Source organism: Diorhabda carinulata, chromosome 1, assembly GCF_026250575.1.
Source record: "Diorhabda carinulata isolate Delta chromosome 1, icDioCari1.1, whole genome shotgun sequence".
Lineage (NCBI taxonomy): Eukaryota > Metazoa > Arthropoda > Insecta > Coleoptera > Chrysomelidae > Diorhabda > Diorhabda carinulata.
The window spans coordinates 23,394,104-23,410,841 of record NC_079460.1 but is presented as its reverse complement, the minus strand read 5'-3'; the positions used below and the strand labels follow the sequence as shown (position 1 = coordinate 23,410,841).

The 16,738-nt window shown below is 30.8% G+C and overlaps 2 protein-coding genes across 2 annotated transcripts in view; one reads left to right on the top strand and one right to left on the bottom strand.

The window, feature by feature from the left end:
* LOC130896222 (solute carrier organic anion transporter family member 74D) overlaps positions 1–16,738 on the bottom strand; it is a 227,996-nt gene that overhangs the window by 38,754 nt on the left and 172,504 nt on the right. The gene's annotated exons all lie outside the window — the stretch shown is intronic.
* LOC130896215 (uncharacterized) overlaps positions 12,223–16,738 on the top strand; it is an 83,522-nt gene continuing 79,006 nt past the window's right edge. The window contains exon 1 of the mRNA XM_057804156.1: positions 12,223–12,463. Coding sequence (XP_057660139.1) covers positions 12,374–12,463 — 90 coding nt within the window. The 5' untranslated portion in view covers positions 12,223–12,373. The remainder of the gene's footprint in view (positions 12,464–16,738) is intronic.

Genomic DNA, 16,738 nt, shown 5'->3' with positions numbered 1-16,738 from the left:
GTTTCAGTTATCAAAATCACTGTCATATTTTCATGAATTAAAATGGATGAACCTAAGTATTACACAACAGGGAAGTTTTCACACTTCCAATAACCTAAAAAATGATAAAGAAGCATAATTAAATTATTATGAGATTAAAATTTACTTAAAACAATACATTCTATAGTCGTTCAGGTTATAACGTAAAAAATAGAGCCCTGGTATAGCATTATTGAGATTCTTGTTAAAATTTTTTCTTGTAAAAAATGCTTAATTATAGATAAGTTTCACAAAATTTATTTACATTGTCGAAACTAAATAATTTATCAACATGTCTTTTGGTTTTACATGTTCAAGCTCGTGTTTCATATTAAGAAAATAAGTTTTTCTTAATTGGTGTTTAGACAAAAAAAGAATGTGAAAGTTGTGCAAGAAGAATATTAATATAAATCATAAATATAATCTGAAATTAGTTTAGTTATGATTCGACTGCTAATAAAAAAATAAAGAATTGGTACTAAAAATAAAAATTACGTAATTTATATTTTTGAAAAGGTATTCAAGCTACCTTTGAAATACGGTATAATTCAGCCCCCATTTTCATTTGATATTTTGAGGGTTGTGCTTGTGGAATGATGTAGTGTAGTGAAAAACTAGCATAAAAACTATCCCTCTTAAGTAGTATGTTTTTGAATTGACACCTTGTATACATATAATATAAAAATATTATTATATTTTTTTAAAAATATTGATATGATGAGAGTTGTTTCTGTAACTTGGTTATTGAGATTTATAGTAGAATCTAGAAAGACAGGAGAAAGAAGGAAAAAAATCCTTTTAATTAGGAGAAGGTACTGCATTAATACACAAGAAATGTTTGTACGAATTACGGTAAAAGATCAAATAGGAAATTATTAAAACGTATCGAAGATTAAGGCTTCTTTTAGCATCGAATTCTTTCGTAGAGGAAATCGGATTGTGTATAATTTGAATAAGAAACGTTTAATGACAAAGTGCACTGAACTGAAATCTTAGCAATTAGTTCTTTCAAAGAATATTCCTTTACGCTTTTTACCAGAAGAAGATTTTTATGATTTGAAGGCAAATCATTAGTAAGGTTTATCACTGATTTTAGATGCTTTGAAGTTCGAACGGAAGCATTTTTTTAAGAAAACCAATACTGATATTAAATAATAATATTTCAACTTCCTCCAATTTACATTTAATGTAAAAATAAAACTTTTCTCTATAAAAATACTTTGAATAAATATTTATGTATATACCAATCTAAAAGAGTAACAAATATCTTCAATGAGCAGTCATATGAAGCGTAAATGTATAAGGATTCGTTTTAATGATGGTTGATTTCAGGTCTAATTCATATAAAATCAATTTGAAATAATTGATAAGAAAAGATATATTAATCAATATATTACCTACGTCAAAATCAAAATAGAAATCTGTTATAACGAAAAAAAATTATTTTTCCTTAGATGTAAAAAGTTTTTATCGTACTGATGATGTTTTAATCTATTTTCTAATTACTAAGATGTCTGTCCCATTATGTAAACATACACTTTTACAGTAATTCACTAATACTTGCAATGTTTATTCTGTAGGATTCAAATGTCATTCGTTGGTGGAAACTAATGAAACAAGACAAAAACAATAAGATAGATCTTAAGGTAGAAAAATTCAGTCTTGTGTAAAAAATCAGAGTCAAACCATTTACTGAAATTTGATGCTTTTCTACTATGAAATTTCAAGAATAAGCTAAACTCAACAACAGAAATTATAATGAAAAGAATCCGAAGCTAACTCTTAATCTTAAAAAATATTATAAGTTTTATCTTGTTTGGTTTGAAAAAAATATATTCTCAAATTAATATTTGCTTTAATCGAATAAAATATTACCACTGCAGCAGGAGAATTTAGAAGTATCTCGAGTGTTTAATGAATTTTACAATTTTAGAAAACAACTTAAACATAGAATTATTAATCCATTAATCTACTTAAATACCGATTAACATAAATAAGATAAGAATGTCAAAATCCTTATCGGCAAAACTTGAAAGGCGATAATCATTTTCTAATGATATTTTTACCTTGAATAAATGTCTTTATTAAAATTTACTTTTTTTATCTTAAATCAACAAAATCAAAATGGCAAGTAGTAAGTAAAATAAGCAGCCACTTAAATAAATAAAACTTTTATTATGGAAGGCTTCTGATAGTATAATAATTGATAAAAAAATTCAGTTCAACATATATAAAAAAAAATAAGTTGAAAACCGTTGAGCGAAACAGATCTTTAAAGAAATATTATTGGGTGAAAGATCGTTTGTAATTTGTGTATGGATTATAGATCAATTTAAAACCCAATAGTGATATATAAAATTAAATGTGTACAAATGTATGACAGAATATAAAATAGCTGCGAATTAAATTCTGTATATAGAATAGGCCCCATTACATGCACGATACGTAGCAGGGATAAATTAGACTTGCAGCTAGTAGAGCGCTTGAGGATAATGTCTAAATTGATCGTTGTCGGAAAGGAAGGTCGGGTTGGTTCCTTCCGGAAATATTACTCGTACACGGCAATAATTTCAAAGTAAGCAAGGGTAAGAGAACTTCCTTTATGCACCGCGTCTAACCATCGTATTAAGGAAATTCGCCTATCAATTAAATAATCCTTCAAAGCATGAATGGAATATAAATACCTTTGGGAATCGACTAGACTATTCTGCTTAGGACTACGGACAGCACTGACAGATCAAAGTATCGATACTAAACTTCTCTTTAAATCCTTTGGAGAACAATGGAAATTTAACTTTACAAGTTTATAATAAGATTTTCGAAGTAAATGTCCATTAGGAAACTTGTATATGAATTGGAAGAAGTCTTTGATTGTGAGCGTTTTCTTGGTGGGATCGAGCCAAGGTATACCTACTAACTCTAATATATTCCGAGCTTTCGAATACTCATGCACCCCATTGTTTACGAATTAATTAGTCAAAATTGATTATTTTCTTTAAAAAACGATAAATTCTTTGTTTTCAAAAATTGATAATCAAAATATTTTGATAAAGACTTAAAATTAGACGGAACGTCAATTTTACAGAAGAGACGTAAAATCAAGAACATTTAGATGCATTAATATATAAAAAGGTCTAAGAAATAAGAAATCAAAGAAATGCTCTTGATTTTAGGTCTCTTTTGTTTAAAATAAATTAGTTTTTTTTAATAATTTTTGATAGATTGATAAAAAATTGACGTTTCGCCTTCAGTCTTAATACTGTCTTTATATATATATATATATATATATATATATAACGTTGTCGTAGTGGGAATGTGGCTCATGAAACACCAAAGTGTACCTTTTTTACTATTTCTGAGCACTTTTACATAATTTTTTATATTTGTGATTATATAGGTATGACTATATTTTGTTATATGACACATCATGATTTTATACGGTCGACCACCTCTTCAATATTTTCGCATGATTTCAGGACTATCTTGTATATCTAATGACTACTTCCAGCCCTGATAATTCGGAAACGTGTTATCGTATCTCAAATAACTTCGTTTCTGGTTAATACCGCGACAAATACAAAGGGAAAAACGCCAATCGACTTTCTTGTCGATATCACCATCTTGAATGACTTGCTATTAAGTTAAGATTGGAGCTTGTGTATGAGAGAATACTACCCATAGAGGAAAGTTCCAAGGGCCCAAACTTGGCCCAGGGTTTGCCTAACTATGTAGAACTCTGGGCCAAGTCAGACTTGGCTCAGTCTTGGCAAAACTCTGGAATGATAACGATGAACCAAGCTTGATCGCCAAGACTGGGCCAAGCTTAAATGCCAGGACCGGGCCAAGGTTAAATACCAAGACTTATTCATTACATAAGTTTTCTTCTTTATCTTTACTGATTAAAAAAGATCGAAACCGGTCATCGGATCCTACCTCTTTCCTTGCAATCGGGAGCCATTGCTGATATGGACAAAAGGTTGAGTAGGGGCATACCTGGAGTACCTGTGCCACACAATTTGAGCGAATCTTTAAACTACAAAACAGAGATATTTACTCAGACTAAATCATCCATTTGCCTAATCCGTAAGCTCGCTTCTTCTATTTTAGGGCAATCATTGCGCAGCTATCCACTTAAAAACGTTCTTTATCCGACTACTCCACATGCAGAATTATTCAAGAGCTCAATACTGAACAGTGCAAAACCATATAAAATCATTTGCTAGCTGGAGTCTAATCTATAACATCTTCACCTTAGATTTTATTTGTGTGTTTGTATTATAGTTATTTACAAGCTCTTGTCAACAAATTTTTTGACACTAAAGCATTTTTTATGATTGATGATGATATCATTTTTGTTTGGGGAATACGATGACATGAACTGAATATGGTAAAATTTACTTTGCTGGAATTTTTAGATAATTATTCGTATACATCTTACTTTCTCATCGTTGAACTTAGTGTTAAGTATTTTAAATGTGACTAAAAATATTTGAAAGAATCAATTTATTGTTGACCCCTGTGTAGTTACGAATCCACCCCGTCCGCTGTTCGGTTCGTAAACATTTCTGATAGCGAGTATCACAAGACTGAAGTCAATTCAACCCTTCTTAAAATCCATTAACCTTCAATAATAATGTCCGAAGTCTCACAAAGAGCGATCAGGTCTTCTAAAGAGCCGTGGCGGGACTTAGCACTAAACGCTATATGCAACAATTAGCTCGAAAGGCTAAGTATATTACTCACTACTTACCTAAAGGCTTTAAACTCTAAACTCAATTTACAGGAATTTAATGCGTAGATATAGAACCTTCTTAACTTTATTAGTTACTTTACGTTTTCGTACCTGTACACTTTTTGTTTTCCCCGCATGTTTTATACAAATTGTATTAAAACCTCAAAGTAGCTACTTTGTTTTGTTCATTAAAACCGATGAAAGGCCCTCTTCGTATCGTATTGCAAATTGCCTATGTTCTAATGAATTAACCTTTTTCATATAAAGGAAAATGTTCACTACAAAAGGCAGTTTTGAAGAAAATATTTTCCTTTTAATACCGTACCAGGGCGCTACGATATAAAGTTTTGTGTTTATCATCTTTAGAAGATTTTATCACTATATAATACGATCCCACGCATTTCATGATATTTAAATAGGTATCTAAGAGAGGCTGAAATGCTCCTAGAATATATCCACATAGTAACTTCAATAAAAATAAGGGTGGGAAACACATGACTCCATTTTCAGCTTATAAATTTCCTATAATATTTAGTCTGTGGGTTATGGAAATCTCTCCGGATTAATTTTTCCTTTTCCTATCATACATTTTGACTTTGCTAAGACATTTTCAAATTTTTTTGATATCAAAACTATGTGTTTTTGTGGACCGCAAACATTTCATACGCCACTGCTTTAATAGTATAGAAATTATTCCGCTTTTGTTTCTAAATCATTTTGATCATGTAATTTTGAGCCAAATCCAATGAATATCTCATATGATATAACTAAGATATATTAATGTTAATAGGTTTTTCTTTTGGCTTATGGGGTATTTTTTATATTTTCTATTTTGGATTACCTGCTAGATATCATAAAAAGGTTATTTGAGTTACGATTAATTTGATCGATAGCTAGGAGGCAGGTAGAATTTTTTCCTACAGTGGCGTAACGTCTTTACACCCCATCACATTGATTTTTGAGATTGTTCAGGACTGAAAATCGTTACTTATACAAACTTGTAAAACTAATATTCTAATAGAAAGTATTAGGAGGCTACTTCGAGACACTAAATTAAATAAAAGAAATAAACGAAGGCTGCTGATGGCGACGAACCACTCGATTCTTAAATATAGGGCGGAAATCTGATCAGAGGCCCTGAAGATAAAAGAAATATTGCATAACGATGACGATGGTACAAAGACAAGATCGCCAGCTCTTACTGGACTGTCTCTTCAGAGGCTGTCCTATTGGTACCGGGTGTGATTTCTGTGCACCTTCTGACTATCGGGCCTAAGGCGATATACAAATATAGGACGACAGGATTCTGCAGCCATGAAATGTGCTACAGACGTGTCAAGAGTGGTGTACAAAAGGAAAATCAGAAAAATGAACGCGATAACTGTTAAATGAATTCAGGCTGTGGACCGAAAGGAATTTCGGAGATGTGAACGTCTATATTAACCAGCTTCACACGGCCGCTTCTAGCAGTATCTGCACAAAATGGAGCAAATACAAACACTTCAGTGTACGTACTTTGAACAAGCGCTATACGATGCCAAACACAGACGATGCCAAACACACGTTCTTCTTGTGTAACCACTGGAGGGATTTGCCTATTTATATTGTTCAATTTTGTTTACCTCACACCGCAGTGTTGAAATTGGTATTTTATATCAATGGGAATAAGAATTTTATAGTTAAGAGGTATCAGTTGATTCCGGGAAAGAGGTTTTTGCTCAAAATAAATTGGAATCTCTGTTCTATATCATATTCAATACAAAATTTTAGTATTCAGCATAGATATTTTCTTTTTTTGTAATTAACATCTATCCATATAAGTCTTTTCGATGATTATTTACAATCGAACAATAGGCACCACCGTATTTATGAACATTGACGTTTATTATTCCGCAGCCAGTGGCAATTTAGAAATTGGCTGAGTCTTTAGTAAGTTGTTGAAAGTGAACATTCAGAAGAAGCAAGTTTTTGTAAAAATGGAAATTACCCGTGAACGTTTAGGTTGCATGATTTTTTATGATTTAAAAAAGGCCTTTCTTAACAACAATGAACTTTTGGTAATGAAACACCTTGAGAGGAAACTTTACAATCAGTGATGAATGTCGAAAAGGTCGACCAAAATCCGCATGAAGCACTTCAAGTGAATATCGAAGAAGAAAACATCGAATTAACATCTCATTACTCGTATTTATTAGATTTGTAGCTTAATTACTTTCAATTATTCTCTACTGTTAAACAAAAAATGCGCAGCCACCTCAAAAAGCTACTGGATACTTCCAAAACCATATCAACTTCAAAGTGGAAAAAATTTTCCTAGAATTGGTTTAAGCGTATGCAAAAATGTGTAGATCTTAAGAACGAATATTTCTAATAGCAATAAAACACTTTATGTTTCGAACTTATTTCACGTTTTGTGAAAACTTAAAATGTCGCAACAGGCCAACGATTTAACTCATATCAGCTCAGTTGAGACGATTCTCATTTGAACAACTTTAACTTGTTTATTACTGTTTGGATTTTTGTGAAAAGTTTGTTCAAATTCAGAAAATACACCATTATAAGGACAATTTTACAACTTATGTTTACGAAATTGAAATCATAAGTAATAGAATCATGTGAACAAGCCTTTAAACAAATTTCTGTTGACAAATCCGTTAAATTTTGTTGCGCATAACACCAAAAATATTATTATCACTAAAAAAAGTGTAGTGAAGTGCTACCCCTTATATTTGATGAATATTTGTTAAAATGAAGGTTGAAAATCAAATATAATTTTTTATAAGTGATATTCATTTGTTTGAGTAGCACAATTTCTAGTTAAAAATACGACAATCGTTTATGGAGGGTTATAGGGAAATTTTGAAAACCTCTGATTTTAATCAATCGGTAACAATGTTCAATTTGATATTAATTCCTTTTTAAACATAAAACGCCAACGTTTCGTTATGATCTATACAACATTTATAATCAAATATTTCAACTCGCCTATATAAAACTGTATAAAGATTGTATGAAAGTTACCCTAAAATGATTTGTTGTGAACATTTTATTTGATACTGTTTCTTTTCCCCGACACTGGTGGATAATCCGCTTACCTGTATTCTGTCGACAGGCTGGCACATTCTTGCTTTGGTTTAACTCAACGAAAGATGAAACTTTGATACTTATGGAAGACGATAGGGCTTCTCAACACTAATATACCTATTAGAAGGGGTTTATAAGCTGGATATAAACTAACCGGAAATGATTAGAGCTGTAGCATGTATGAGAAAACGGCTTTGGAATATTCTTTTTAAAGCAGTTATGATAAATGTATGTTATTCAGATAAGGTTCTTAGGACTGAATCAAAATTTATGATCATGTGTATTTTAAAGGACGATTTAATTGAGACAAATTAACAAAATAGATTTTTTCATGACTAAATATATTAAAATTTGATATAATCATTATTCTTCTCAGTGTAGAAAAAGTACTCTAATATAATATTCTCTTTGTATACTGTAGTATATATATATATATATATATATATATATATATATATATATATATAATATTCAGCGAATGAACCCGTATTATTTACAGCTGCTGAAAATAAAAAAATGAAAAAGAATTACATGATTTTCAAACAATCTTTCAATGCGGGAAAATTCCTAGGTCTTGAAAGCACCCCACGTTTCTGAGATAAAATTGACATGAAAGCTAAATACTTTCAGGGAAGGAGCTGAAAGAGGGATTGGAGGCCGAAATAAAATATCGCATCACTTATTTGAGCTCATGAAACAAACTAAAAATCAAATATACTTTCTTCGAACAACAATAGCTTTGATCGCGGTAAAGCTTTTGAAAATGTTCTATCTCCAAAATTTGTCGCAGTTGCAAATTGTGCATGCACGTTCAGAATTTAAAATCCTGTGTTCGTGGAAAACGTCTATCTGGGAAAAGAAACAATAAAGCCTTGTATTATAAACTAATTTCTCAACACACTATTAATATTACGCCAGCACTGTCTGACGCGCCTTTCAAAAACCAAGTTATCGTCTTCAAAGCAAACTTCCAACAATAAATATCACAGAAAGTTTAGATATGCCACAGAGCATGAGAATGTCAGTCTAAACGTTAGTAAATCGTTTGTAGAAAAATGCATGCTCAGAACATATTCTGAACAAAGCATGCGCAATTGAAGTGCTCAAAATTTATTCGTAATGTGTTCAAATTAACTGCCGCGAACATAAGTTATATCATATTTTGAAAGTTACTTCTTTAGGCAGTTATACACTATCTGAGTCGTTTTTTTTTCTTCTCTTGGTACTGCTTTCAACTAGTGTGTCATACTCTTTCAAATATTTCTCATAGTTTCAAAATATCATTTTAATATAGTTCTAAATTTTGAGAAAATGTTACAGTCGCGAGTTTTAGTCAAACCTGTCAACAATGTTTTTTCGATAGTCGTTCTGCTCAGTTGAGAAGTTTTAAAACAAACCTCCCGTAAGTTCACATCGTATGTCAAAATTTATTGTACCATGTGCTCAAATTTACTTCACATATTATTCGATCTCATATACGTTAAACTTTTTCATTAGTTCTTGAAGTTGAAGTTTTCCCTGTGTTTACAGTCGTCTAAAAATGATTTTTGCTAGTTTTAATAAGCAATTGCTTCTCAAAAACCTATTTGAAATGTCACATTCATAGATTCACCTGGTTTATTGCAAATTCGCTCCATTTTTGTGAAACACGATTGTCAAAAATAGTATGTTGTACGGAGTTGGAGTTCAGGTGTGGAAATGTTTCCGCGTCAACATGAGCTCTATTTCCAGCTTAACGACCATATATTATTGTTCAGGAACCTGCTTTTCTATTCAAAAAACTACTTAAATTTTTCTCTCTTCTGTTTTTCGTTAATCTGTCACCATCTTGCTAAACAGAATTGAGAATGTAAAGAAAGTTGAAACAGTGACAGAGATTCTCATAGAATAATAGTCATATTTGTTTTCTTATTTTTCACTGTATTTTGGATAACATAATATAATTCACAGTTTAAATCATTCATAGGTTACTTATTCCTAGATTTTTTCAATTCGTTTCATGGAAAAATCTCCTAAAAACGTTCATTCTTAGTACTTTAGTTAGTCGTTTAATATTAAATACTTTTATAAGGTTTTGTACACTTTTATTTTGAAAATTACCTTAAGAAAAATAATTAAGCACGTCGTTGCGCTTTCTCACAATACACCTCTCCACTTCAGTGAAATAAAATTATCATAGAAAGGCTGTAATGTGTTAGAGAAACCCTCAACTTGCATATTGACGTCTGAAATACAGAAAACACATGTGGGTCCCAATCATAATATTACATCAATTTCGTTCTGCAGATTTTCCGGGGATGAATAATTTGTTGGGAAACCCTTTGTTGCTTGTGGGCCATACCTTAGCGTCGGAACGCCTATTCAAGTGCCAATGCTCCTCCTACTCCGACGCCGCGACGCAGGTCGGATTAAAAAGCGCACGCTCCACTGTAGGAGAAAACTTTTGGAGGAAATTCAAATAAATAGTTGGTCAAAGCGCGGTTGGTGGCTGGAAATACTGGAGGACATTCGTAGCTCTGAGATCAAATGAAATATATAAAGGAAATCAATGATAGTATTTGTATTTTCTAATATAAATCAATGTTTTTCTGTATTTTTTAACTTACCTATGAATAGGTGTAGTTTTTTGATCTTTTAAAAATCAGTAAAATCCAAATTGAATATTAATACAATTTGAAATAAAGATTATTCAGTAATACTAAGTGATATATTTGAATATATCTTTTGATAATGGTAAGGGAGTTGACGCAAAAAAGTAATTATAAAGCTTGATAATGAATAAATATATCTTATATTTTTAAAATGGCCGTTGGTACAATGTTTTAAAACACGATTCGACACATATTGATAACTAGCTAGAAGAAGAATCAAACGTCAAATACAATACAAGACTTCCAACATCCAACTAAGTAAATTTTAGTTTGATTTAATATTAAAGTATTAGTTTAATAGTGTATGTAAAGTAAGTAAATGATGACAATCTAAACTTCTGTTTCGTCGCGTTTCTATATTTTTATATTTCCACAAGGAAATTTATATTTTATCTAAACTAATATGACAGGACGGTGTATTTTAGTGATATTTGTCCCTTAATAAAACTGCATTAGATTAATGTATCATTAAAAACAAATTTATAAAAAAAAATGACTGATTTCCGTTAGAAATTAAGTTACCTTGGATTAGATTGTTTATTTTTTAACAATTAAATTGACTAGTTATTACGGTTTTAAACTCCCCCACTATTGGTAATAATAAATGTACTTTCCCACAAGCAGAATATCCAAAAAAAATTCTTTTTATTCAATGAATTCATATACGATATCATTAGACTGAAGAAAAAGGCAGAATGGAGATAGAGACCACAGATAAAAACTGTAATAGATGATGGAGAAGGAAAATTATTATTATGAAGATAAAGGTTCAATTGATATAAGGTTATGAAAAATATCTTTGACTTTGTTTCCAATACTAGAATTATATACATAGTATTATATATAACCTTCAACATTATCAAAAGTGCAGTTTATATCTTAGTGAATTTTTTAGTTCCAAAACATGTAAGAACTCGTGCTTTATTAGTATGCACAGTCTTGAATTATGTCACAAATCTCTGTACTAATTCTTATGGTCAATTCTACTATATAACTATTATTCAAAATAATTTTTAAGTGGGGTTTTAATCGGTTATACAGTACAGCGTTTCCCCAACTGTGGGTCGCGATCTTCGGGCGTTATCTTACACAATAAAGATAAGATAAGTATTAAAAAAATAAAATTTTTAAACAGACACATAACCCTAACAATCACCAAAAATGTTTTACTTCAAACCGATTCAAAATCTTCTCGGCCTTATTTTAACTTTGTATCATAGTCAAAATTTTTATGGGAAAAAAAATTTCTGAAATATAACACCAATAATAAAAATATGATGTAGCGAATGAAATATTTCTCATACATTTTTTCTACATAAAATTTTTTTTATACAATAAAAAAGATTGAAGAAGAACTTAATATTAATATAATCAGTATTGTACATGTTAATAAAATAATAAAAATTTGCTAATTTTATTATTTGTTTTAATGTTACAAATATTGTACAACTATATAAATCACTAAGGCCTAATTAAAGTCTCGCACCTCACGGTGTCTCCCACCCTATCTTGCATCAGAATAAGATTTGGTTGATCGAAAAACATCGCTGATAAAGATTGAACCAAGCAAATCTGGTTGGTTAGTGGGCAGGCCGTGTTCATTAAGAAAAAGCCCTGATTTTGATCGTTTTTTAAAAACCCGAAACGTCTTGATAGTTAAGCGCATGTTAGGGGTGGTGCGAAACTTCATAGCCGCTATGGAGTGGAGTAGAATCTTAATTCCATTCATATCTGGTAGTTGCGTCGAAACTTTCGAGGACGCAGAGCGTGTGTCGAACTGCTGCTCGCCAGCCCGGTCACGTTGTTGACGATATCGTTTTTGTTTGGACTGTAGATATGAAGTAAACGTACGTGTTAGTTTTGGTTCAGTTTTTTATATTTTTTGACGATGGACTTTCAAAGTGCTATGGAAACGTTTGCAGAGGCTTGGGTGGCTGCTAACACTAAAGGGGCACCTCTTACGGAAGTTGCTACACAGGTACCACAACATATTTACCAAATATCAACAATAGCGTACCCTAACAAAGTATTTTTTATTTGCATTAGATTATATATATGAATGTTTCTATAACAAAAATATACAAATTTTCAAATAATCAATAAACAATTTATAAATATTATGTAGCTAAAAATTATGATTGCAATTTGAATAAACAAAAATAAGGAACACGTATTTAATTATTTTTTTTTTCTAATCAAAATATGAACAAATAATTATTAATTTATGCATAAAGCTATTTATTACGACCCAATTATTTAAAGTAAAAATGATAACTATTGAGAATTATCTAACGATATTTCTATCAAGTGCATAAATAATGTCTAATTTATTTTATTTTTCTCATAAATCGTAGTTCATAAAGAGTCAAGAAATAATACCTGATGCTTAGAAAATATCACCAAAAACAAATTGCATTTTCAAAATAATTTGTATTTATTTGTACCAGCTAGTACTGATACATTCATCTTATTGAAAATATTTATAAATAAGGGGGGCTATTATTCGAAACTCAAATTTTTCCAATAAAGTACTCTAAATTGTATATTTTGACATTATTTATAATTTTATTTACAGTTTAATGAGTTAGTGATTTATAATATTGTTATTGATTTGTATTGAAATTAATGTGTATATATATATATATATATATATATATATATATATATATATATATATATATATATATTTAATCATAACAATGTTGATGATAATTTTATTCGATCATTTTATCTCATTTGAGTAATACTAAAAAACAATTGAATAAATAGAAAAAAATTAACGCGAAATTATTTTTTTGAAATTTTCTAAAATTCAAATATTTGATGCTATATTAGTGTGTTTTATAAATTATTTTAAAAGTAGATAGTTTGGTAGGAAAAATCGGAAAAATGAATGGGACCGATTATCTCCAACAATTTTATTATTTTTATGTAAATTCAAAACTTCTCAAACTAGGAAATTCTCTCTATTTTAAATTATTGACAATTCATAAATTTTGAGACTAAGTCAAATCAAGTAACTTTAAAATGATCATTTATCCACTTCATGTGGGTATTACAACATTTCGTTTTTCGCTCAGCTCTATTAATTAAGGTCTACTTTTAATACTAGAAGTTATTTTGTATATTTTTCATTTTTACAGTCTCAAAATATAAATACTTCATTCATTTGAAGTAATATACAATTCTTACTATTTTTATAAATGTTTTTACTTCATTGTGTAATAACTTTTTTCAATATCGATAGTGGACGCGGCGGAGGGAATCCATTTTTGCAATTCTGATAAATTATACTCGATCCGTCCGCTCAAAATCCTAGTTAATCCAGGATTAAACTAATCTGAGATTACCGTTACCAGATATTGCTGAAAATTCAGAGGAATCGATTGCTTTGTACAACGTTGAGCACATCACATATTTTTTCTCTACAAATGAAAATTGGAAACTATGCGAATCCGGAGATATTTGTATCAAAAAGCGGCTTTGGATTTTGAAGAGGTTTTTGTAAAGTAATCATGGATTTTTGGTTGGGTAGAGCAGTCACATATCATCCGATATTAGACGAAATATTTAAACAAATTGATGATTGTGCTATGGGAGCTTCCATTTCAAATGTTATAGCACAATTAGTAACGAAAGATAATGAGGAAACTGTCTTAAGCAACCCCATGTCTTTATCCGTTATGAACAAAATGAAATTGAAAAAAAAAACTTAAGTTCAATTCACAATCGAAATAATTTTCTTGGTTTCACATTCTATAAAATCAACTCTAACTTATATAAATTGAAATAGTGTTGAAAGTTGAAAGATGAATGTGTTAACTATATAAAGTTGTTAGTTTTTGAAGCCTCAATGAAGGGTGTCTCCATGCAGGCATGGCTTTCGTCCCCCTTCCTGTGTGTACTCTGCAGTTCCTGTTACTACAAATAATTCCACGGTCGACTAACAACACTGAAAATCCATGTTTCCATTACACTAATATTAAATATTTTTTGACATCTAGCTTAGACGAAATATAATTAGTGAAAGGTTATTTTGAAGATTTGCTAAATTTCTTTCCATTCCGATAAGATACTTGCAATAATAATTTTAGTGTTAATTCTTTATATCGCAATCTCTTTGGACTTTGGCACGTATTGATGATTACAACTTACTTGCTATATCGATGAATTGATTTGTAAATTCGACCTAAGAACTGATTAAAATACTAGAAAACATGTATACTGAAAATGATGTATTATTAAATGTAATATTTTTTAAATGATAATATTTGGAAAAGTAATCCAAACATTTGAAGAAGCAATCTCCTTTTTTAACAATATATCAAGTTCAAATTGGTACTCAAGTTTATATAATAGAAAAAACTAATTCAATAAATGTAATACTGATATTGTTTTCAAATTCGTTTCATCATTATCGGGTTTTATTTCCACGAATATGGATAATGCATTATGATTTTCACAATTAGGTGGGTCCTTCCTCTTCGCTTCTATTTTACTTTTTTTCTTCTGATAATGCCTATCCGATTCGAATGTTGCCGACAAGGATAGATACTCTAACTTTGTTGGCTATTGCCCGAAATAATTCTGTGGTAGTTAAGTCAAACCATTGCCTAGGTTGTTGGCGTCAAGTGTTTCTTCTCGATCTCGGTCCTCTATGAGATATTTTGCCTTGAAGAATTAGCTGTAGCAAGTATATCGATTTTAATTCCTTTCCATGTTACCAAAATATTTCAATTTTCTATTTTTTTAGTAGTACTATTGGTATCCCATGTTTGTTTTGTTGAGTCTGTAGTATTTCGGAATTGGTAACCCTTCCTTCCTTGATATTCTGTCCGCTCTGTAATTTTTCTAAGTATTTTTCTCAATATCTATCTTATCCACAGTAATTTTTGGGTTTTTATGAATTGTGATATATTTTGTCCTCCATTTCATCACTTTTGTCTGTTAAAGTTCCATATCTTGCAGTGCCCAGCTCTATAATTGTTTAGGGTCTAATATTTTAAGATCATCTTTTTTTTATGTCATAATGCTATTTAACATTTATCGATTCCAACCAATGACTTTCTTTTATACCTCTTCTTCCATTCAAACTTATCACTTCAAAAATGAGACATCCTTAAATTTGGACACTTCAGTTTTTTGGGTAACTTATACTATACTCTCTTCTCTTCTTATATACATATATTTTGTTGTATCTTTATTGATCTACATACTGAATTTTCGTACTTCCCTGTTATTTTTCAATTTTTATTTTTATTTGCTTTTATCGCTACTTTTCATCTGTCTACGAGGTGTGGCTATTAAATAAGGAGACTGAGCGCTTAGAGGACACCCTAAACGGGTGGGGTAAAAAACGAGTAGTGTATTGGATATCTAGATATCTTGTCTATGCACGTCCCAAAACACGTTTTCGTCACTATTATGGTATTTGTGAAGTAGCGTTTTGAAACGAACGTGTTTTTTTCTCGCGGAGCAACGTATCAATCTCAAATTTCTCGTTAAATTGAAAAAATCTCCGACTGAGTGCTATAAATTGTTGCAAAAGGCCTATGGGGACAATTCTCTATCTCGTGCGCGTGTTTTTGAGTGGTCTCAGCGCTTTAGTGAGGGCCGAGAGAGCACTGAAGATGACCAGCGCCCAGGTCGTCCTGTGAATGTTTCAACTCCGGAAACAGTGACCAAAATCAACCAAATTCTACGTGTAGTACGTCGAATGAGCATCCGGATAATTTCCGAAGTTGTAAATACCGATAAAGAAACGGTTAGAAAAATTTTATACTAGGAATAACACATGTCAAAAGTCTGTGCGAAGTTGGTGCCAAAAAATCTGACTCCTGACCAAAAGCTCTTACGTCAACGGGTCTGCTCAGATTTCCTTGAAATTTTAGAAAGATTAGAAAAAGATCTGTTTTGAAAGGGACCCGATTTGAGTCGATGGAAACAGTAAAGCTCCTAAAGGCACTCACCAAAGAAGACTTCCAGCACTGCTTTGATCAATGGAAAAACCGTATGGAAAGGTGTGGGGCGAAGAAAGGGGAATGTATTGAAGGGGGGCATTCGAATGTAAAAAATTTTTTATGATACTTCCTTTCTTTACTTTAGGTTTAAATCTTCCCCATTATTTATCTGCTAGTTTGTCAAATTTCAAGCATCTTCTCTTCATTTTGTTCATTATAATAATTCAATAATTATCCCTCTACTTCATTGTCTCTTATTATTTATCAATGTGTCCTCTTTCAATGTTTAGAAG